The sequence below is a fragment of the Polypterus senegalus genome, chromosome 17, assembly GCF_016835505.1.
Source record: "Polypterus senegalus isolate Bchr_013 chromosome 17, ASM1683550v1, whole genome shotgun sequence".
Classification (NCBI taxonomy): Eukaryota; Metazoa; Chordata; class Cladistia; order Polypteriformes; family Polypteridae; genus Polypterus; species Polypterus senegalus.
Window position 1 is genome coordinate 100,396,894 of NC_053170.1, and position 20,364 is coordinate 100,417,257.

The 20,364-nt window shown below is 41.0% G+C and overlaps 1 protein-coding gene across 3 annotated transcripts in view; it reads left to right on the forward strand.

The window, feature by feature from the left end:
- The window catches only part of abcc3 (ATP-binding cassette, sub-family C (CFTR/MRP), member 3), a 151,380-nt gene that overhangs the window by 118,525 nt on the left and 12,491 nt on the right, over positions 1-20,364 (forward strand). The window contains exons 22-26 of one of the 3 annotated variants that reach the window (XM_039739514.1): positions 1,084-1,291; positions 5,533-5,843; positions 18,214-18,413; positions 19,629-19,755; positions 19,910-20,011. In XM_039739514.1, coding sequence (XP_039595448.1) covers positions 1,084-1,291; positions 5,533-5,843; positions 18,214-18,413; positions 19,629-19,755; positions 19,910-20,011 — 948 coding nt within the window. Of the gene's footprint in view, positions 1-1,083; positions 1,292-5,532; positions 5,844-11,343; positions 11,658-18,213; positions 18,414-19,628; positions 19,756-19,909; positions 20,012-20,364 lie in introns of those variants that run through there. The other 2 variants (XM_039739513.1, XM_039739515.1) reach the window with 2 other exon arrangements.

Genomic DNA, 20,364 nt, shown 5'->3' on the forward strand with positions numbered 1-20,364 from the left:
TCAGGAAAGCAGCTAACACTGCAGGCTGGGAAGTGTTTTCATTTTTACTCCATTTCTCAATTTGTGATACAATTACTGAACTGTCTTGTTAGTTGACTTTCAGATATTAAGAATCTTAAGATGAAAGCCCGTAATGGCTGTCCTGCAGAAATGCCAGTAGCTCTGTCGTGTATCGTAATTATAACTTTCAGTCGATACTTTCATTCACAATTGCATGCAGCTTGTTTGCCAGATCTGATCACTACACCACTTTCTGCTTCACGCATACTTACTCCTGATACCGAGCTTCAACCACTTGCTTTAAGTAAACCTGCACATCTAAAGCGTACTTCTGCTGACTTTCTTCCCCCCAGCAAGCTTTCTGCTGTACACTTTGTCCTGGTACAACGCTGACGGCTTTCTGTGGTTAGAGATCAAGAATGGCTTTTGATTTGAAGCCTCTGAGGCCTCATTATTACAATTAAGATGATCTTCCCATGACTGCCTCTTAAACAACAATTTTAACCAGATGATAAGGTAAAGTTAATTAAAAACACGGTCATTTTTGCAATCATCAGCCAGAGAAGAAGATTTTACTTAAGACTATTTATTTAAGTAAAGTTATACTGTTGCTTAAACTGCTAGACACGTATATTCAGTGGTATAAAACCTTCTTTTTTTGGAGTCTTTCTACAGTCCAGTGAGAACCCACTGTTTTAAGAGCCACTCTTGAGCAACCTAATGGTTGAAATCGCCTGCCAGCGTTACAGGGGGCTGATACCAGCACAAATTCTCTTTGAGAACATTTTCCAAAAACACTTCCTCTTAAAAGGAAATCTGATACTGGTCTTAAACACGTGTTATTGCTTCATCTCAAAGTTTGCATAAAAGCAGACAAAGTGTGGCATTCCAGACACTCTGTCACTGAACCTACTGTTCTATTTGAAAAGGATTACCCTGACATGGCCTACAACACACCGTTTTAATGAAGTTGTCGTTCATTGGCTAATAGTATTCTGTACCTTTCTGAAAGTGTTTAGTACTTGGTAAACATGTTTGACACTTTTACATTTATTTTGCTGAAAACATATCTTTTCTTTTCAGGTGAAGCTAAAAGTATTCTGGGACTATATAAAAGCTGTAGGACCGTTTCTCTCCATCTTTATTTGTTTTCTTTACTGCTGCCAGAATGCAGCAGCTATAGGAGCAAATATTTGGCTCAGTGAGTGGACAAATGACATTATCATTAATGGCACCCAACAAGACAGAAAACAGAGGGTTGGGGTGTACGCAGCGCTAGGGATTACTCAAGGTAAGTCTTTGTTTTGAACATAGTGTTGTAATTTATAAATCATCTAAGGGCAGCAGCTGTCTTATATTCACATTTTATTTTGCCTCTTTAATTTAGTTTAATAGTCCCATACGTCAGTGATGTAGCAAGTGCTACTTCTTCAACGCAGCACTCTTAGATGAAGAGTTGAGTCCTGCTAGGTTATCGTCCTTGTTTACTTGTCCTTATTGCTCATAACTGATTACCCTCTTGAGCTTCTGGTTTCCTTTAATAGTCCAAAGATGTCCCGAGTGGTTGATTAGCAAATCTAAATTGGCTCCTTGTTGTGCACAAGTGTAAATGTGTCCTGTGATCAAAAGCTCCCCATCCAGATCTCTTCTAACTTCGCCTGTGATGCTGACTGCATAGTCTTTAGCTGCTTATGACTTAATTCTTTGTGTTTTCAGAAAATAAATGCAGCAATGAGTGTATAATCATGCAAATCCATCCATCCATCAATCCATCCATTCATCCACCTTTTTCAGTACTTGGCTATTAAGAGCTGGGGCCTATTTCAGCTGTACTGGGAACCATGCAGGAATCAACCCAGTTCAGAATACCAGTCCACCCAAACTCACCCATTAAGGTCAGGTTTAGAGACGTCTGGTAACCTAGCTTACATGTTTGGGGTTTGTGTGGAGACCAGAACACATAGACATCTCACCTGAATGTGGGGAGTCCACAACAATGAGTCTGAAAATTGGCCTGAGGGGTTGTGAAGTCGAAGCGCTAACCACTGCACCACGTGATGATTATGTGCATATGTATATGTGTTTGCATGTCCAGTATATATTTAAAAAAAAAAATCTATACTTGGTTGGTAAGGGGTCTTACAGCAGACCTTCAACTCCGAAAAACTGCCAAGTTGGCCACAAGGTAGGTAAAGTACAAAAGTTTACAATATAAAAACCCACCCAGTTAAGAATAGAGCCTGCCTCGATCTGCTTAATACAACAGAGTCCATCTCCCCCCAGGCCTTGCCCTGGCTGGTCCTCGCTGTCCTTCTCCCATAAACTGCTCGGCCCACTATTCCTCTAACTTGTGAGCCTTTGTGACTCCAATTGTCTTGTAAGTTGACCTCTGGGAATGCTTGCGGAGTTTCTTCTTGATCCTACTATGAAAGGGGTTGGTCTGATCAACATAGGCTGCTCTCAGTTACTGTTGTTATCTGTTGGATTGAGAGACGCACCACATGTCCTGCATCCCCAAAATTCTAATCCTACTATCTTATACCTGCCTAGTTACTCCTGGGATTCTCGTCAACATGTTGGTCTTTGGTATTTCTGTCTGGTGAGGTTAATGCTGGCCTTCCCTCTAGCTTACCACCTGATAGGCCCTGACTGTACTTGCTACAGCTAGATAAATGAAGGGAAGTAGATAGTAGTAGTAATAATAATAGATGTATTTTTACACTATGGTTATATCTGTATACACTATTTGTATCTCTAAACACTACTGATCTTTGTTACTTTTTACAATTTATTGGAGGAAATAAAACTTCTGCATGTTCATCGTATCATTGAAAGTTTCTTTTTAAGAATCAATTTGGTTTGCTGAAAGATTATGAAGGCTAATGTGCAGATAAAGCTTGTTTGAAATTTATTCAGATATATGCAGGATATATTTTTGTTTACCCAAGTTCAGATGGTCTAATTACAAATGTGGAAAAACAAAGAAAAATGAAAAGATAAATAGATATATAAAGATAATTCCAGGATATTTGCTTCAGTAAAGCATTCTTGCCAACAGTCGGTTCAGACCTGCAGAGAGATATTCTGAAAATACAAATTCATGCTGAGAATCCCGACCACAGTATTTCACACGGATTCCACTTACGTTATGAAAATAAATTCTGCACTGTAGGCGTTTGGGGTCTTCCTATATCCATTCATTGCCCCGATTGCTCAATTGAAATTGGCATAACTCAAAGTCGTGAAGTGACAGGTAGGGGTCTGGTGCAGAGTGGGCTGTTTTTTTTTGTTTTCTAATGAAAGTTCCTAAAGTCTTTGCCCTTTTATGATTATGATCGCTGGAATATAAAATGTTAGTTATTTTTGTTTTTATTATGTACTGCAGACGGTAACGTCGATGCCTCGCTTTTCTTGGATCAAATTTCAGTTCCTGACTGTGATGTGCATTGTAGGATGTAGTTGATGTTACTCTTTATCTTACCGTTCTCACTTGTATTTTCTTGGTTTGTTTTCTTAGACATAACAGTAGCTAGCAGCCATTTCACGACGGATTCCTCTCAAAACTTGCATGTGATAAATTAATTGTAACCCTTTTAGCCCTGGATTTTCTGTTTTAATGGGAAATTTTATTTTGTCCGATATTCTACCTTTGGGGTGTCTAGGAAGCTCAAAGATGAAAAAAACAAAAAAATGATCACTATTATTATTATTATTATACAATAGCTGCCAAATACTTCAGTACTTCTTGTTTCAATTCCTTGTCTTGCGGAGTGTTTGCCCGTCTCTCCACTCTGCACTAATAGCTGCACTCCCGGTTCCAACAGCTGCAAACATACCTGTGCTTTACAAAAACGGCTGCATATATTTATATATGTACTAGTAAAAGGATGTGGGGGCCGAAAGGGTTAAATATGGCTAAGGTGGACTCTTGTTCATTTTTAGCAGGCACTTTTAGGGAGAACAAAGGATTGACCAGAGGTTCACATTGGGGCAGCCCATCTTTTGCCACAGACATTTGTCTTATGGACGGTGTTTCTGTCTGGTGGGGATTATCTTCTGTGTGTTTTAGTGCAGTGGACTGGTATCCTCCCCAAAGTTCATATCTTCCTTGTACTCCTAGAGTTTATGTTATGAAAAAGGGCAAATTCAAGAGATGGATGGATGGATGGACGGGATGATGGATTTTTGGGGTTTGTGTTTGTGGGGAACATAAAATAAACATTTTGAATAGAGAAACTGAAAGACAAAAAAGTGTAAGGAATCTTTCAGGCCTTAATATCTGCTTACAGTGAAAAAATTGAGAAAAACCAAAAGTCTTGCAATAATTGAGTAAAACAGCCATTATATTATTTGTATTATATGAATGTGTTGCTGCATTATAAACTGTACAATTGCTGCCAATTTTAAGTTATTTTCACTTTAGCCGAGTTAACCAGTATACGGGTGTTCATTAAGTTAACAGCGTAATTTACCTAAAGTGGCAGCAGCAGAGTACATCACACACTGAAATCTGTATTTTTATGTATTTAAAGTTGTTAATAACATATTGCTGACATTTAAAATAATTATAGATGCTCCACACAGCATTGGTGTTGACAAATTATACCAAGAAAGGACATTTGTTTTTATGTTTTTGGTGTTGTAACTGTTCATGTCTTTAGAATGCATCGAATTCAAAGTATTTGAGAACTGTCTTTCTGATTTAATCGTGACCTGTGTGTGGAGCGGATCACCTGAGGGCACAGAGACTTTGTAAGAGACCAAACAGTATGTGTGATTGATCGATTGATTGATCGATTGGTTTATTTATTTATGTATGTATTTAAAGAGGTGGGGTGTTGGTACAGTGGCTAGTGCTGCTGCTTCACAGATCCAGCTTGTCAGGTTTGAAGCCATGCCTAGTCATTGTCTGTCTGTCTTTGTGTGTGTGTGTGTGTGTGGTGTTTTGAGTTCATTGGGGATCAGAAAAGATGAGGGTTGATCTTATTTTACCAAAGTCTATACAAATTCTGCAGTGTCGATTCCTTTTTTGTCTATCATCTTGGAGAATAAATGATGTATGGTGTCGGCTGGATCTCTCTTCTTCCACAAGCAGCGGTTTTCTCAGAAGTGACCAAGCTTTAAAAAGTCCTTTGTGTAATGAGGGTTTAACTGTAATACTGCAGACGGCCTTAGTCATAAATGTAATTAGCAGCGGGAGATGTTGTAACCACTGAAGGACAGATAATATCGAGATAGGGCTGATCTGTGATTTGTAGGATGAGTTGGCCTGAACCAGTAGAAGAAGGCGAATGAGACGACGAGATTAAAGGAGGGTTTTACTATAACTTATCCAAAGCACTTTTATTTTTTTCTTTTCATTTTTTTTTTAATAATGTATATGTATTGTTGTTTAAAATCATGACAACTTTCTTCTGAGTTCTTTAGCATAGTTGGAGTCCTTAGAGTTGCTAAACAGCAGGTGATTTGGGTAAAGTGGAGGTTCTTTTTACATTTCTCATTTTTCTGTTTGTTTTGTTTCTTTTAATGCAGGCGTCCTGGTAATGATTTCTTCTTTTACTCTGGCAATGGGAGGTATAGGGGCTGCCAGAGCCCTGCACTCCGCTCTGCTGGACAATAAGTTTCACACACCACAGTCATTTTTTGACACCACCCCGATAGGACGCATTATCAATCGCTTCTCCAAGGATATTTACGTGATTGACGAAGTCATTCCACCTACTATCCTCATGTTCCTGGGAACCTTCTTTACGTCTTGTTCCACAATGATTGTAATAATTTCCAGCACCCCTCTATTTGCAGTGGTGATCTTGCCACTGGCAGTAGTATACTTCTTGGCTCAGGTACCAGCAGATTTATTAATACCTGCTATTAACAGCTTCATTCACTTACAGGTGCTCTATTATAATATGGAATTTCAGATCCAAAAGGCTGACGCCAAGGTTGATGATGCACACTAAGAAAGTCAGAGGGGAATAATTAGATTTTTAGTTTAAGTACACGTTGGGTACACTTTGTGTTCATGAGGGAGACCGGAGGTCACAAGTCATCTCGTATGTGTCTCTGTAGTCCACAGAAATTCACTGACGAGGTTTACTCGGAGAAGAAGTGCAGCATTGAATGACTAGATAGACGTACAGTAGATGCTTTTGAATTTGCTCTGAAGTGGTCTGGGTTACAGCGTTTACAGGTTGACGAGTGTCTTGATGCCGTTATCTGCCCTTAGCCTCATTAATTATTATAATAATATAAACGTTAACACATTTTGCTTGGGCACCTAATTGAATTATTAGATTAAAGACTCTTCAATTTACAAGTGAAGCCTAACATGTTTTCACATGAAGCTGTGTTGTTTCGTATTTAGTGCTTTACAATCCCCCTACTCTAATCTGAAGAGAGTTTGAGGCTAACAATTGTAATTAAGACGTTATGTCTGAAATGTGTTCTAAGCCCGTATTGATTCCTAGGTCTCTTCACTCCATTTTGTTCTTTTTAAACTTTAAATTGCCAATCAGTGCGTGTTTAATTTGTTACGCCGCCATTTATCAGTATAGCTGTACCAACATCTCAGCATATATTACTTCAACAAGGGCGGAAGTAATATAAAGTGCACTAAGTAATACATACACATTGAAGTAGTGTGACTTAAAAGCTAGATGTTGTTAAGCATGGGCTCTACTGTAGCTGTTCTTTTGATGTTTTATTAAGGTGTGGACTGAAACAATCCAAGTGTTACAATAGAGCATCTTTATGTGAGTTAAATGGGCTTAGGGATTTTCCTTTATTCACCTGCAAATATAAATGGGTTTTCCAGCCTCCTAATTGGTGCACATTGTATTCTCCCATCTGTTTTTATGCTTTTGCTTCACTCCTGTGCTTACTTTATTTTATTTTATTTTTTTTATATTTCCATGAATGCTTTCTTCATAGTTTGGGACAGTGATTGCACTCCATGAAAACAAAAACTGCATTCAAAATAATAATTGCACATGATCCATTTAACCCAGTGTCGCAATATTGTCAGAGCAGTAACTTTAGCGTTAAATTCACGCTGACGCTGTCATTAACAGTTCCATCATTAAACTGTAATGTTTCCCATCGAAGCCAGTCTAGATGGAGGAGTTTTCTTCAAAGGTTCCTCCTTCTAGACTTTCTACATTTTTTAGTAGCAGCTGCCTTTCAGCTTCTCGTCATGATGCTCTCTTCTGTGCTAAGCAAACCTCGTGCTTCTGGCCGTTCTGACAGCTTTTCTAATTGCTACTGGATAAAAAAAAAAGTCTTTTGGCAGGAAACTTTTTTGCAGGCATTTGAAAACCGTGACGACTGCAAAACTCTTGCTTCCACAACTTTGTGACATTAGAGGAGTGCAGCCAGCTGGAGAGCCGCACTCGCACTTCTAACAGCACGCTTTCAATGCTGCAAAAAAGTCCCTACTGTAACTTGGTGGGTGTTACCTCCTGTGGGATTTGGGGTCCGTTTCACCCTATAGTACGACAAAGTAGTTTTGCATCAAATATGGTGGTAGTCTGTGGATGGCTCAAAGAGAAAACATTGAATTTTCGGGAGATCATTTTTGTTTTTTCCTCCCAGAGACTTTAATAACCTGTTGGATTATTGCGCCTCGTGAGTGATGTAAGGGTTACTTTAACCATACACTGCAGGAAGAATAGGATTAATGTGCGGTTCAGTTTTGGCTAATTTATTTTATAATTCGACCTGCTGTTGTATTATTAATAATAATAATAATAATAATATTTGCCTAATACCTTTATCCACAGTTGAGGTGTGATCGATTCCACTCCTTTTGGTTTTCCACTGGGAGCTCAGGCAGGTGAAGTGACTTGCTCAGGGTCACACGTTGTCTGTCAGCACCAGGATTTGAACCCACGACCTCAGAGTTGTACAAACAGCAATCCTCTTATTGGTGGAATTAAGATGAAGCAAAATAACATTATTTAAATGGTGCTACTTGATATAGAAGCTACAAATATGTTGTGGTTTACTCTGTTTGAATGTTTTAAGTTCTCAGACCCAAGTATGAAGGTGGAAGATGCATCTGAGCTTCATCGCACAATGCTATTACTGCTCTTGAATCTGCTAAACATTACTTGACAGTGACCTTGTATTATATTTATTCTTTCTTTGGATTCAGTTGAAATTGCAGTGTGCTTGTTTGTTTAGTTTCTCCTCTGTTCTGATATATTAAAAAAAAAAATGCCCTTGTATACTGAGATGAATTACAGATACGCAGATGAACTCTGTATGTCCGTCTTATTTAAGTACAAGTCACCCGGCTGCTCCTCTTTAACTCCTATGACTTTTTCTCAAAATCTCATTAAAAAGCTGCTTCTTGGTATCCTTTTGAAAAGCATTCCACCAGAATTTCCACTAAGTCCCCATTGATAAGGAGCCAGGTGTGCATTGGAGTATCAAGAAAAAGCAAACGTTCAAGTCATTCAGTATGGATTTGAAAGGAACAAACACGTGAAGTAAAGGCAGAGAATGCCACCTTTTATCTCTTAGTGTACCTGTAGTTTAACATTTATAGATTCAAGTGACTACTGGAATTCTCAAACTTCAAGTTAAGTATTTTAGTATAAAATTCCTATTCCTGTTTTGGATGCAGTTCCATCCATCCATTATCCAACATGCTATATCCCAACTACAGGGTTGGAACCAATCCCAGCCAACACAGGCGCAAGGCAGGAAACAAACCCCGGGCAGGGCGCCAGCCCACCGCATTGCATGCAGTTATTTTTCATAAAAGTTAATGGTGGTGTTCAACACAAACAGACGCAGCGCCGTGTTGACCTCAGGAGGATGTGTGATGTTACAGCGGCCTACACAGTCTAAACCGGAAGATGGGTAGAAAAAATCCCATCATCTAATTAAAGAGACGTATTCAAAAGGGGGAAACCCCGTCTAGCTCGAAGATACGTGGTAGGGTCTAACGGCCCCTGCAACACTGTGATGGAGTTGGAAGTTGTCTGTGGTGGTGACTCTCTGCTCTTTCTTCAAAGTGCACTGTTGGCTTGTGCCTCCAGCCATTAAAGACCTAGCTGTTCAACGAGAATCAACTGTTGACCTGTGCACTTCTCCTGCACACTCCACAGACACTAATCATTCTTTTAAAATGTCTATTTAATTGAATTTAAGTCCAGGAAATGCACCTTTTTTCTTTACTAGGGGGCTTTGCCCCCTGCTCGCTTTGTTCACCAACCCCCAGGCGGGTGCTACGTGCTAGCCACTTCATGGCTCTGCCGCTGGCGTATGGGAACTGGGTGTAGAATTTAAACAGATTGTTATTTTCATGGGAATTGTTACATATGAATAATAGGGCTAACTATTTTAAACTACAGTGAGTAATTAACCATAGTAAAACAATACCTTGAAAGAATATTATGTTTCATATTACGTTAGAGGTATCCGTTGCGTTATACGTTTTCATTCTGTTTGCCTTTGAAATTAACACGCAAATACTTTTTAAACTTACACTTTTACTGTAAAGCAATATTTGGAATCAACTTTTCTTCAATATCTTATTGAATTTTGATTCCGTGTTTGGAGTTACATTGTGACAACGCAACATATAACTGCCCGTGAGTGAATTTTGTTTCTTCCTCTCTAATAAATAAATTGACTTTTTACAATGTTTGCCCCTGTGATTTGTTAATTGTCATAGCAAACGTTTTAATACGAATGGCATATCAAGATCTCCTTTGGTGTCTCATGTTCGATGTACTACTTTACCTTTCTTGTCGCCTTTTTAGCCAATTTTGAATACGACTAATCTTGTCCTACTGCATAACCCATCACTCAGACATAAATTACGCAATAGCATTGCAATAGCATTATGATACATCCGGACGGTGTTAACGGTTGTCGATTATTTTTCATGATATAGTAAGTTGATGTTTTCATCTTCCGCACAATCACCACCAACTGTTTCAGCAGAGTCTATTGATACGCATTTAACCAATTTGCCGTGTAACTGATCGATTTTCGCATTAATTCGTTTGACTTCTCGCTGCTAGGATTGCCCATGTATTCATTTCTTCTGTTGATAACCCTTTGAGATGAAATTCTCCAATAAGATTTGGACATAATATGTCTTCCTTTATTGGGAACTTAAAGTGAGGAAAAGGTAAAAATTTATAAGAGCTGAGAGCGCAGGAACTGTGTACGTCTGACAAAAGCATTCACACCAATGACCGGTGAGAGGACCGCGGGTGTAGGCCGGTAACCGGAAATGGCTGAGAGGAGGGCAGGACTTAAAAAAAATCTCTTGGTAATAGTCTCGTCTCGTCTCAAGATTTTCTTTCATAATAGAGAGATATTAACACGTAATCCTATTTGGGACCATCAGATGTTACCGGCACCCGAGTTTGACTCCTGATCAGGTCACTTTCTGTGTGCGCTGTGCATGTTCTCCATGTTCTTGCTGTGGCATTGTGCTTTTCCGTGGATCCTGGCACATCCCAAAGTCATTTATTGTAGGCTAACTGGGAGTTGATGCATCATCAAGGCTTGGTTCTCGTTTAGTGGATGAGCAGGGGCGCCCCACAACCCCTTAATAAATAAGTGCATTCAGACATGGCACTAATTAGGGCTCTGTGGAAATACTAAACAAAATATATTTCTTATTTTAATGTATATTTTTATTATCTTCACCACATTTAATCTGGTAACCTGATGTCCTAGAACATCGGCTTTGATTGAAAGTGTTGACATTTTAGGTTTGCAGTAGACAGTCTGAAGCCTGTGTGCATATTCATGTTTCCAGTGATTTCATATTTTTCCGTTAAGGAAAGAATTAGAAAATGGATATAGTTGTGAATATTTACCAGTTAGCATTAATGCCTTAAATGAAAAGATGGGCACACTTTTTAGTCTTTTCTGTCATTGGCCTATTTTATGTGCCAGTTATTGGGTTGTGTTGTTGTTGAATGTAAAGCTATCGAGACCTTTTTTGATGGCGTTCAGAAAGTCCACTTCCGTTTCTGCACATTACAAGCAGTACATTTTTGGCCCATTTTGTGAAGTTCACTGTAAGCACGCTGATTAAGTGACAGCAGGTGCTAGTGGCAGGTAAGCTCTATTTGGATATTTGTGTTGAGCCTTTTTTTCTTTCTCTTCTTGGGGTTGTTATTTTACCTTATTTGCAGCCTGTACCAACACAGGGTCACATGGAAGAAAGAAGCAGAAGATAACTAATGTCTCCTTTTTTTCCTGCATGCCTCCTTAATGTGTACTTCTTTCCTTTGAATGCTTGTTTATCACCCCCTAATAATGTGTCAATGCTCATGTTACAGCTGTGGTTGTTCTTGTTGTGCTGCCTCACAGGTCTGCTTATCTTGGCCACCTGCTTTCTAAGTCGAGCCTATTGTATGCTGCAAGCTGCGGGGATGATCCACCAGCAAATGCTCCACAGTATCCTGAGGTCCCCTCTGGGCTTTTTCGAAGCTACTCCCTCTGGGAGAATTTTGAACCGTTTCAGCAAAGATGTGGATACAATTGACACTCACATTCCTGAAAATATAGATATCTGGATGCGCACATTCTGGTACACGGTGACTGTGTTCCTCGTATGCTCTGCCCTCACCCCTGTCTTCCTCATAGTCATAGTGCCATTAATGATGTTCTATTGGTGGGTCCAGGTAAATAGGAATAAGTCTGCTAACTCTTTCTGACAGCATGTCCTCTGTGTGTGTGTGTGTGTGTGTTGTTAGTGGTGGCGGGGTGGGCCTGGCTGCTGTCAGCTTTGGTAGTAGAAAGTCTTGACCACTTTTTAGTTTTTAGCAGCTCTTCTGATTTAACCTGTCTGACAGTCCAACATTAACACTTAACACTAAAACTAACCGTATTAAACATTTTGATCATGAAAAAATATTTCAATTAATTATGAGAAGCAAAATGGAGACATCTTCCATTGTTTATTTGTTTAAGTTTAGCAGTCATGAGATCATCTGAAAAGAAATCCTGAAAAGGACCCATTTGGAATGTTTAGAAATGGTTGTGTGTGGTGGGTTAAATATTATTATTTTTTTGTTTGTTTTTACTAAACTGAAAATCAGAATGGTACATGCTGTATGTGTCCGTGCCAAACTGGCATCATCGTGCATTTGGTGAGGCAGTGGTGCATCAGTGATAGTGGCATATTGAGGGCGATTTTGAAGAACGTGCCGGTCTAGCGCAGCCGCTAGTTAGCATTACAGTGCGAGTTATCGTGCAAATAACGACGTTCTCAAGCCAGATTTCCTTTTGCGTTGCTTGGCTTTTTGTTCATGCTGTTGTGTTACTGATTCTGTTGTAAGCAACTGTACAATTTAAAATGTTTGACCTTTTAAACGTGACAGTGCTGGAAAAATTTAAAACACTTTCATGATGTTGTATTACTAAATAATTCATTTTTTGCCAAAAATCAGCTACTTTAGTTTCTTAATTGATTTTAGAAATCGAGAGTAGCTGCTTTTCTGAATTATTGAACAGCGTTTCCATTTTTCACAGAAGTCTTTGAGGGGCATTTTAGCTTCACCTCATTTGAGTGATAAATTACTGCAATCTTTTAGTAATCGTTGATGATTTGTATGAAGGTCAGACACTTAGTGTCACTTTACTAGTTGTTTTTAATTCTCTTTAATAGTAATAATTGTACATTTTATATGATGGCCCTTTTATGACACTCGGGGGTCACCTCACAAAGCATAACAAAGAATTAATAAAGTGAAGCATAATAAAAAAATAATTGTAGCTTTAACAAGACAATTCAAGTATGTAAGCTGGTGACAGAATAGGAGGAGGAAGTGAATTTAACATTTGGAGCAATAAGTGAGTAGACACTAGAAATAACATGAACTACACTGAGATAGAGATTATATATATATATATAATACATATATATATAATACATTCAGTACAGGCCAAACGTTTGGACTCACCTCCTCCTCATTCAAAGTGTTTTCTTTATTTTCATGACCATTTCCAGCACTCCATCACTCTCCTTCTTGGTCAAATAGCCCTTACACAGCCTGGAGGTGTCCTGTTGACAAATAAATGATCGTCCAACTAACCCGACTTCTGCACAACACAACTGCTGGTCCCAACCCCATTGATAAAGCAAGAAATTCCACTAAATAGCCCTGATAAGGCACACCTGTGAAGTGAAAACCAGTTCAGGTGACCACCTGTTGAAGCTCATCGAGAGAATGCCAAGAGTGTGCAAAGGGTGGCTATTTTGAAGAAACTAGCATATAAAACCTGTTTTCAGTTATTTCACCTTTTTTTGTTAAGTGCATAACTCCACATGTGTTCATTCGTAGTTTTGATGCCTTCAGTGAGAATCTACCAATGTAAATGGTCATGAAAATAAAGAAAACACATTGGATGAGGAGGTGAGTCCAAACCTTTGGCCTGTACTGTATATGTATGTGTGTGTGTGTGTGTGTATGTATATATATATAAACTACATTTTAACTTTTTTTTCCCTGTTTAGTGCAGTCCCTTGTATTTTATATAAGACTGGACGCAGTGTGTGAAATATCCCAGGCTAGCAGGGAGGTCCCACTCGTGCTCCATTGTTGGCTGAACACTGGCGCTATGGAGTATACCACAGAGTGTGCAGAACATACCTGTACGTAGATAAATCCCATCATGCACAGACAGTCCACATGACACCTCTAGTGCACAAACAAAAAGCACAGCACTTTGTCCTTCTGATGAGCATCCCACAGAACAGCCACTTCCAGGTATGTGCAGCACTAAAATGGAGATTTCATCAGGCGGGTTTAGGCAGTTGAGTGCTGTAAACCAATTAGCTCCCCACCACAATCACGTTGAGCCATTTCTACTTCGTTAAGGGCACAGAAGATGGCAACATGTTGTCTTGAGGGTAAAAAAGGATTCCTCTTTATCATGCCTGCTGTTGTTATTGCAGTATTTGCCACCATATCTGCAGAAACGATGAGGACAAGACCAGCACGAGCGACGTTTTGGGGTCCCATTTATTCTTTTTCCCTTGTCTGTGCCATCCTTCACAAATCCTCTTAAGGGTTATGAAAAGATGCAGTCACTCTCACCGTCAGGCGGGGGTGCTGCCACTCGGGTATCTCATGTACCAGTCTGTTGCCAGCTTGCAGACAGATGGCAATCCCATCCTGGCAACTGCTTTTCTTGCTTACCCAGTAATGGGCACCAGGTGATTTGCAACACGATACAGTGTTTTGAAAATGTGTTTTCCGTAAACCTCCCTTTCATTATAATTTAGATTTTCTGGCTTTCATGGGTGAATGAAGGAGTACAGCACAGTCCATGCAGACTGAACAGTTGGCACCATGGAACCTCGTGGACCTGATCACAAGTTTAGAAAGCTTCATCCACAAGGCAGGTTGTCTACGGCAGCGCAAAGACAAAGGTCTGCTGTCTGTGCAAAGTGATCTGCATGTGGGCGCTCATCAGGCACATTGGTTTTCTATTACTTTGAGCTGAGAAACTCCATCAACATGACAGTTGGCTCAGAACCCTTTGGGGGACCTTGAAAGTTCTCACTCATTGCCGTTTTCACACAAACATGAATTCTTTTATGTATGTATGTATGTATGTGTGCATATGTATCTATAGTGTCTCTGTGTCTCGCTCGCTCTTTATAGATAGATACTGTAGTATATTGATAGATATACACTAGACGGGCATCTAGAATCCTATACACGTGTTTGTGTATGTATGTGCTATATAATACAGCAAATAAAGTAAAAGAAGAAACCGAACACCAGGAAATCTGAGCAAAACAGTACAGTTATTCCACTGCAGAGCAAAATTAGCTAAGTAATGGACGATGAAGAAAAAAGGATTTGCAAAGCAGTAACAGTTCAGAAGAGGAACAAAGCAAAGTTGCCAGCGTTCCATTACGGCTCTGGTGGCCGGTTCCAGCAATGCCAGTGGAGTTGAGGTGGCACTGGCAGTTCTGCTGTGTGGTTGGTGACTCCAGGAGCTCAGCTTGGTTGAGATGCTGGTGAACACACACACACACACACACACACACCTCTTGCAGGCTCAGCCTTGTAAGCGTTGTGATATTTTAGTTCTGGCTGATGAACTGTGGGTGTGACAACGCGCTGTCAGCGGTGACTGTGTGGTCCCCTCCTCGGGCCGAGTCTCCACAATTAAACACCTTTAAAGAGTGTGAAGTGCTACAGGGTGTGACAGTCCAGTGCTGGCGATGCAGAGCGTTAGCTGACGGGCTCTTCTTGTTAGCCCGCTGCTCGGTATGGCAGACAGCCGAGCTCACAGTGTGCTCACAGACTAAGAGCAGCAAAGAGTCACTTGACTGAAACGGATGTCATCTTTAGAAGTTGATGTTTGCTCCAGGGAGTTACTGCAGATAGAAGGTAGAGTTTCAGCGTGCGCTGAGCAAGTGTCTGCTGGTTAAGTTGCGTATCGCGCGGTGCTTTTTATTCGACTGGTCGTACTGAACTTTAATTCAGATTACAAAGAGGAGACGGCCATTTACTTCATCACGCTTGGTTGGTGACCCCGTGACGTTGGCTACAGTAGTTCGGCTCCTCCAGGCGTGTTTTAGACACCACCGAAGTCCTTCAGGAGTCCATAGGATACAACTCTTTGTATGCAGGGGTGCTTCTTGCTTTCAGTCTTTAATGCGCTTGCCCTTCGTGAATCCCACACTCGTGCAGAGCATTTTTAATTCCAGTTCATTAGGCTGTGTGGCAGTTTTGAAGATCTTGGCTGCTCCTTCTTTTATTTTGTTAACAAAACCTTAACCTGTGCAACACTCTCTGTCTGCGAGGCGTTGTGCTCTAAATCTCCTTTACTGGCTAACCTGACCGTCCACTAGTATGACCAGTCTAAGAGTATTTAATGTACAGACTGGGGACAACAAAGCAGGCCGGCAGGTCAAGATGTAAGAACAAGTGGAATGTGACAGCTGATTTTCAGTTTAAGGAGTTGTGTTCAGTTATTATTTTGTTGTTGGGGTTTCACGCGTCTGTTTCTGTCCGTCTGTCTGTCTGTCTCCCGATTTTGCTGCTCTTTAATTCTGCATGTGTTTTATTCTCTCACTTTACTAACGCTTACCAAATCCTTCACTGTGTTGCATGTCCCAAACATGAATGCTGCGGTGTCTTCTCCTCACCCTGTTTTCATGTCCATTTCAGCTGTGATTTACTTTTATTTTTTTTTTCCCCCCTAACAGTCTGTTTTGTAATAAAAGTAGAATTGACTTGAAGTTAATAAATATAAACCAAGCTGCAAGGCATTAAAAAGCAGGCTTGGCACTGCCAATAATTTGGTTTTTCCAGAGACCTCCAATACACCAAATCCAAATCCTTAACAACCAGCAGCTGGCCAGGCGGACTTTTGCCTTTTCGGACGCCGTCTGTTGCTGTTGTTGAACGGCCAGCTGTGCGGCTTTTTGTATACGTCTTTAGCACCAGCTCAGCAAAGAGACGTGGCCAAGTGAAATAAAACGCAAAGCAATCCTTCCAATTAGTTATCCTAACATCTGAGTATACAGCTGATTAAAACCTTCATCTTCTGCAAAGAAAATGGCAGAAAGCAAAATTCAAAATCTATTTAGTGCCAAAAGTGAATGATAAAGTACAGCAGATCCTTGTTGTTTGTGGTGAGCAGTTTGCTTATAGACACTTCCCAGTGACTAAAGAAATAATAATTACTAGGGGGCTTCGCCCGCCAACCCCTGGGCCTGCGCCACACACTCGCCTCTTTGCGGTTCGGCCGCTCGTCTATGGGGATGCAGATGTACAATTTAAACAGATTGTTATTTTCATGGGCATCAACACAACGTACAACTGCCCGCGATTGAAATTCGTTTTTTTCTCTCTATTAAGTAAAACGACTTTTTCGAATGTTTGCCCCTGTGATTTGTTAATCGTCTTTGCAAAAGCTATCCTAACGGGAAAACTGTTGATGTTTTAATGCGAATGGCATATCGCGATCTCCTTTGTCGACTATCCCCTGAAGACGGACTACATTACCTTTCTTGGATACGTCCTTCTTTCAACTGTAATTCGGCCGATGGGAGACCAGACGATGTTAACGGTGGTCGATGTTCTTCGTGATGTTGTAAGTTGATGTTTTCATCTTCTGCACCTTCACCACCAACTGTTTCAGCAGAGAGTCTATTGACACGCATTTAACTCATTTGACGTGTAACCGCTCGTCATTTTTTGGCATATATTTGTTTGACTTCCTCATTTCTCTGTGCTAGAGGACTGTGGTCTTGTTTGAGAGGAGGGTGCGAAGTCTCATCCCATGGGACTTGGAAAAAAAAAAACTCTCTTCCAAAAAGTCTTGTTGTGTCGAAGGATTTTTTTATATTCAAGAGAGACGTGATTTATTAAGACTTCCAGTGTAAGACCCAACCTAACTCTTCCAGAAGGGACAAAACCTCTGAGGGAATTGTGGGAGACGTTTATCAAATGGATTTAAGAGCTGATGATGAACCCTGAAATGTGCCGCTTCACAGTCGTGGGCAGAAGAAAAGTGGGTACGGATGTGGTCTGAGGGTTAGCGTCCACATACTCTCATAAAGTTCAACCAGTGAGAAACGTAACCAGAATGAACGTCGTTTTTGGTAAGTAAGATTGTAAAACAGAAAAGCGCAGTAGTGCTGAGAAGTGTGCTACAGATCAACGAGGGGAGAGCAGGATGCTGGCGCCGTTGATTACGGTAGGGGGCACTTCCAGTCTGCCAACACCGTTGACCCACAGCTACTGCTGGCTGAGGGACGTTCACCAACCCCCTGGGCCTGCGCCACACACTCGCCTCTTTGTGGTTCGGCCGCTCGTCTATGGGGATGCAGATGTACAATTTAAACAGATTGTTATTTTCATGGGCATCAACACAACGTACAACTGCCCGCGATTGAAATTGATTGTGTAAAGAGCAGCTCCACAGACCACAAGGTTCTGCTGTACTCCACGCTACAATGAGGACCCCACAAGTATGGTGGATGCGCAGGCCGAGCTGAGCTTGTGCTTTTTGTATACCATTTTTGAATACACGCAAGTCGATTATTAAACTTTTGCTTCTTAAAACCTTGCAAGGGTGCATTATTTGAAATGACGTGCATTTGTTAACTTTGCTTGCCAATAATTTGTCGTGGATTATGACCTGTTTGTATCATATGTTATGTGTGAGGTGCTTAACGCTTTTCCGGTGCCTCTTTCTCTCCCCTTACAGAGATTTTATGTGGCAACGTCGCGTCAGCTTAAGCGGCTGGAGTCTGTCAGTAGGTCTCCTATCTATTCTCACTTTTCAGAAACGATCACTGGCACCAGTGTTATCCGGGCCTATGGTCGATGTAATGCTTTTGTTCTCCTAAGTGACATGAAAGTAGATGAAAACCAGAAAAGCTATTACCCTGGTATTGTTTCAAACAGGTAGGTGCAAATCAATTCTTACTCTGGCGCGCTCTTTAAAACAAACCTCTCTTCTCTTTGAGGGTACAGGAGCTTTGAGGGTCTTGGAAAGACTCGCACCAACCACATTGTGTGCCCGCAGGCTGGCACTTGACCCTGAAAGATCATTCACTGCAATGTTCGGTGTAACCAACGGTGAAAAGAGAGCGTAGAGCTTCTGTTCTCTGACGTTTATTCTGAAGCCATCCTGTCATTTAGTACTACGTGCCTGGAAGACGTCATAAACCCCCAACAATTATATTAAGAATATTTTTAACAGCATCATTTGTATAAAGAGATGAAAGGAAAGGAGCATCATTTCTAAGTGCAGCAAGCTGATAAAACGGGCTGAACGGGCTGCGGGCCTCGAGCAGATGCTGGAGAGCATCGCTTGGTCCACCGGCCACAGAAGGAAGGCAACGGCAACAGTGAAATGGACATTTGCTTTGTTTGTTTCATGTTCTTTAGTGTCGTTTGTTTTCTTGCCAGGTATAAAGTGAATCTGACTTGGAGCTGGAGTTGACGTGCATGCTGATAAAGTAGCACATCTTGTCTTAACAAATGTTATGCCCGCCTCCCACCTGTGCCCCCGGGTACCTCTTGCTTACTTTGCTTTCCTTGAGAGCTATCCTGATGATTGCCATTATTCGTTAGTTCAAGTTCACAGGCACTTTATGTGCACAGTTGTCCATCCCTAATGATTTACCTGTGGACTGTACTAAGACGTAAAAAACCATTAACAAGTGCAGGCCAACCAGCCCAGCATAGCATGGTGGTCCCCATTTTGCCGATTTACAAAATATTGTTAGGTCAGGATTTGAAGGTCTCGCAATCCAAGTGTCTCTGGCCGACTGTGTGAGGAAACGGTTTCTAAAGGAGCTCCATTTGTGCCAGTGCGCCCGTTAAGGAGTGGATCTGTGCGTATACCAGCTGCCCTGCACAGTAACTGCTTCTCCTTTTAAACCCGTAATGCATGTGGTGCCCCCACGTTGTGATCACTGGCACAAGCTTCCTTGCTCTTTCCCCGTGGCTCACATCCCACAGCCCTTGAATCAGTCGAGCAGTTTGTTTGTCATTTGTAGTAAGCAGACCCAAACTGATGACGTCTCACTAGAGGTTGTACAGCTGAGGTGTGACATTCCTTGATTTGCACTTGTGACAGATGGAGTAATGGGGGTCCTTCTCGTGTCTTTGCAGGTGGCTCGGCATTCGAGTGGAATTCATAGGGAACTGTGTCGTATTATTTGCGGCACTCTTTGCTGTAATTGGCAAAGATAACCTGAACCCTGGGCTTGTGGGACTCTCTGTGTCGTACGCATTGCAGGTAAGACTTTCTGCTCCTGTGCCAGCTCAGACTCCATGCCACTCATTTGTGGAGTTCATGCCAACATGTCTATAATTACAGAAAAAAAACACCGCTTTAAAAACCTTCCAGGATCTGTTTGAATGTGAAGCAGCTCATGTATCGTTCATTTCAGGTGACAATGTCCCTAAACTGGATGGTGCGTATGACCTCTGACCTGGAAAGCAACATTGTGGCTGTGGAAAGGGTAAAGGAGTACTCAGAAACCCCAACTGAGGTAAGCGTTTGTGCAGGGAGCGCCATTGACCTCTGGACGCAGAGAAGACGTGTGCACAGATGTCTTCAGTGAACTCCAGAGAAGCATTAAAAGTTGCACTAGAAGCTGCTTTCAGTGGTGTCTGATGGCTCTCTAATGGTTCGGGGCATCGTCTGAATTTTAAGTCAAAAGCTTTGATATCTAAAACGTTGCTTGCCTGATAATAACGCACAGCTAGTAAACTACTGACTGCCGCAGCTTTGTTACTAGTCATAAATAACAGGGGCTGACTCTGAGCTCTGACCCTAAAAAAAAAAAAAAATCTCACACAAAAATACAATTATATCAAAATACAAAATCCAAAAAATAAGCCC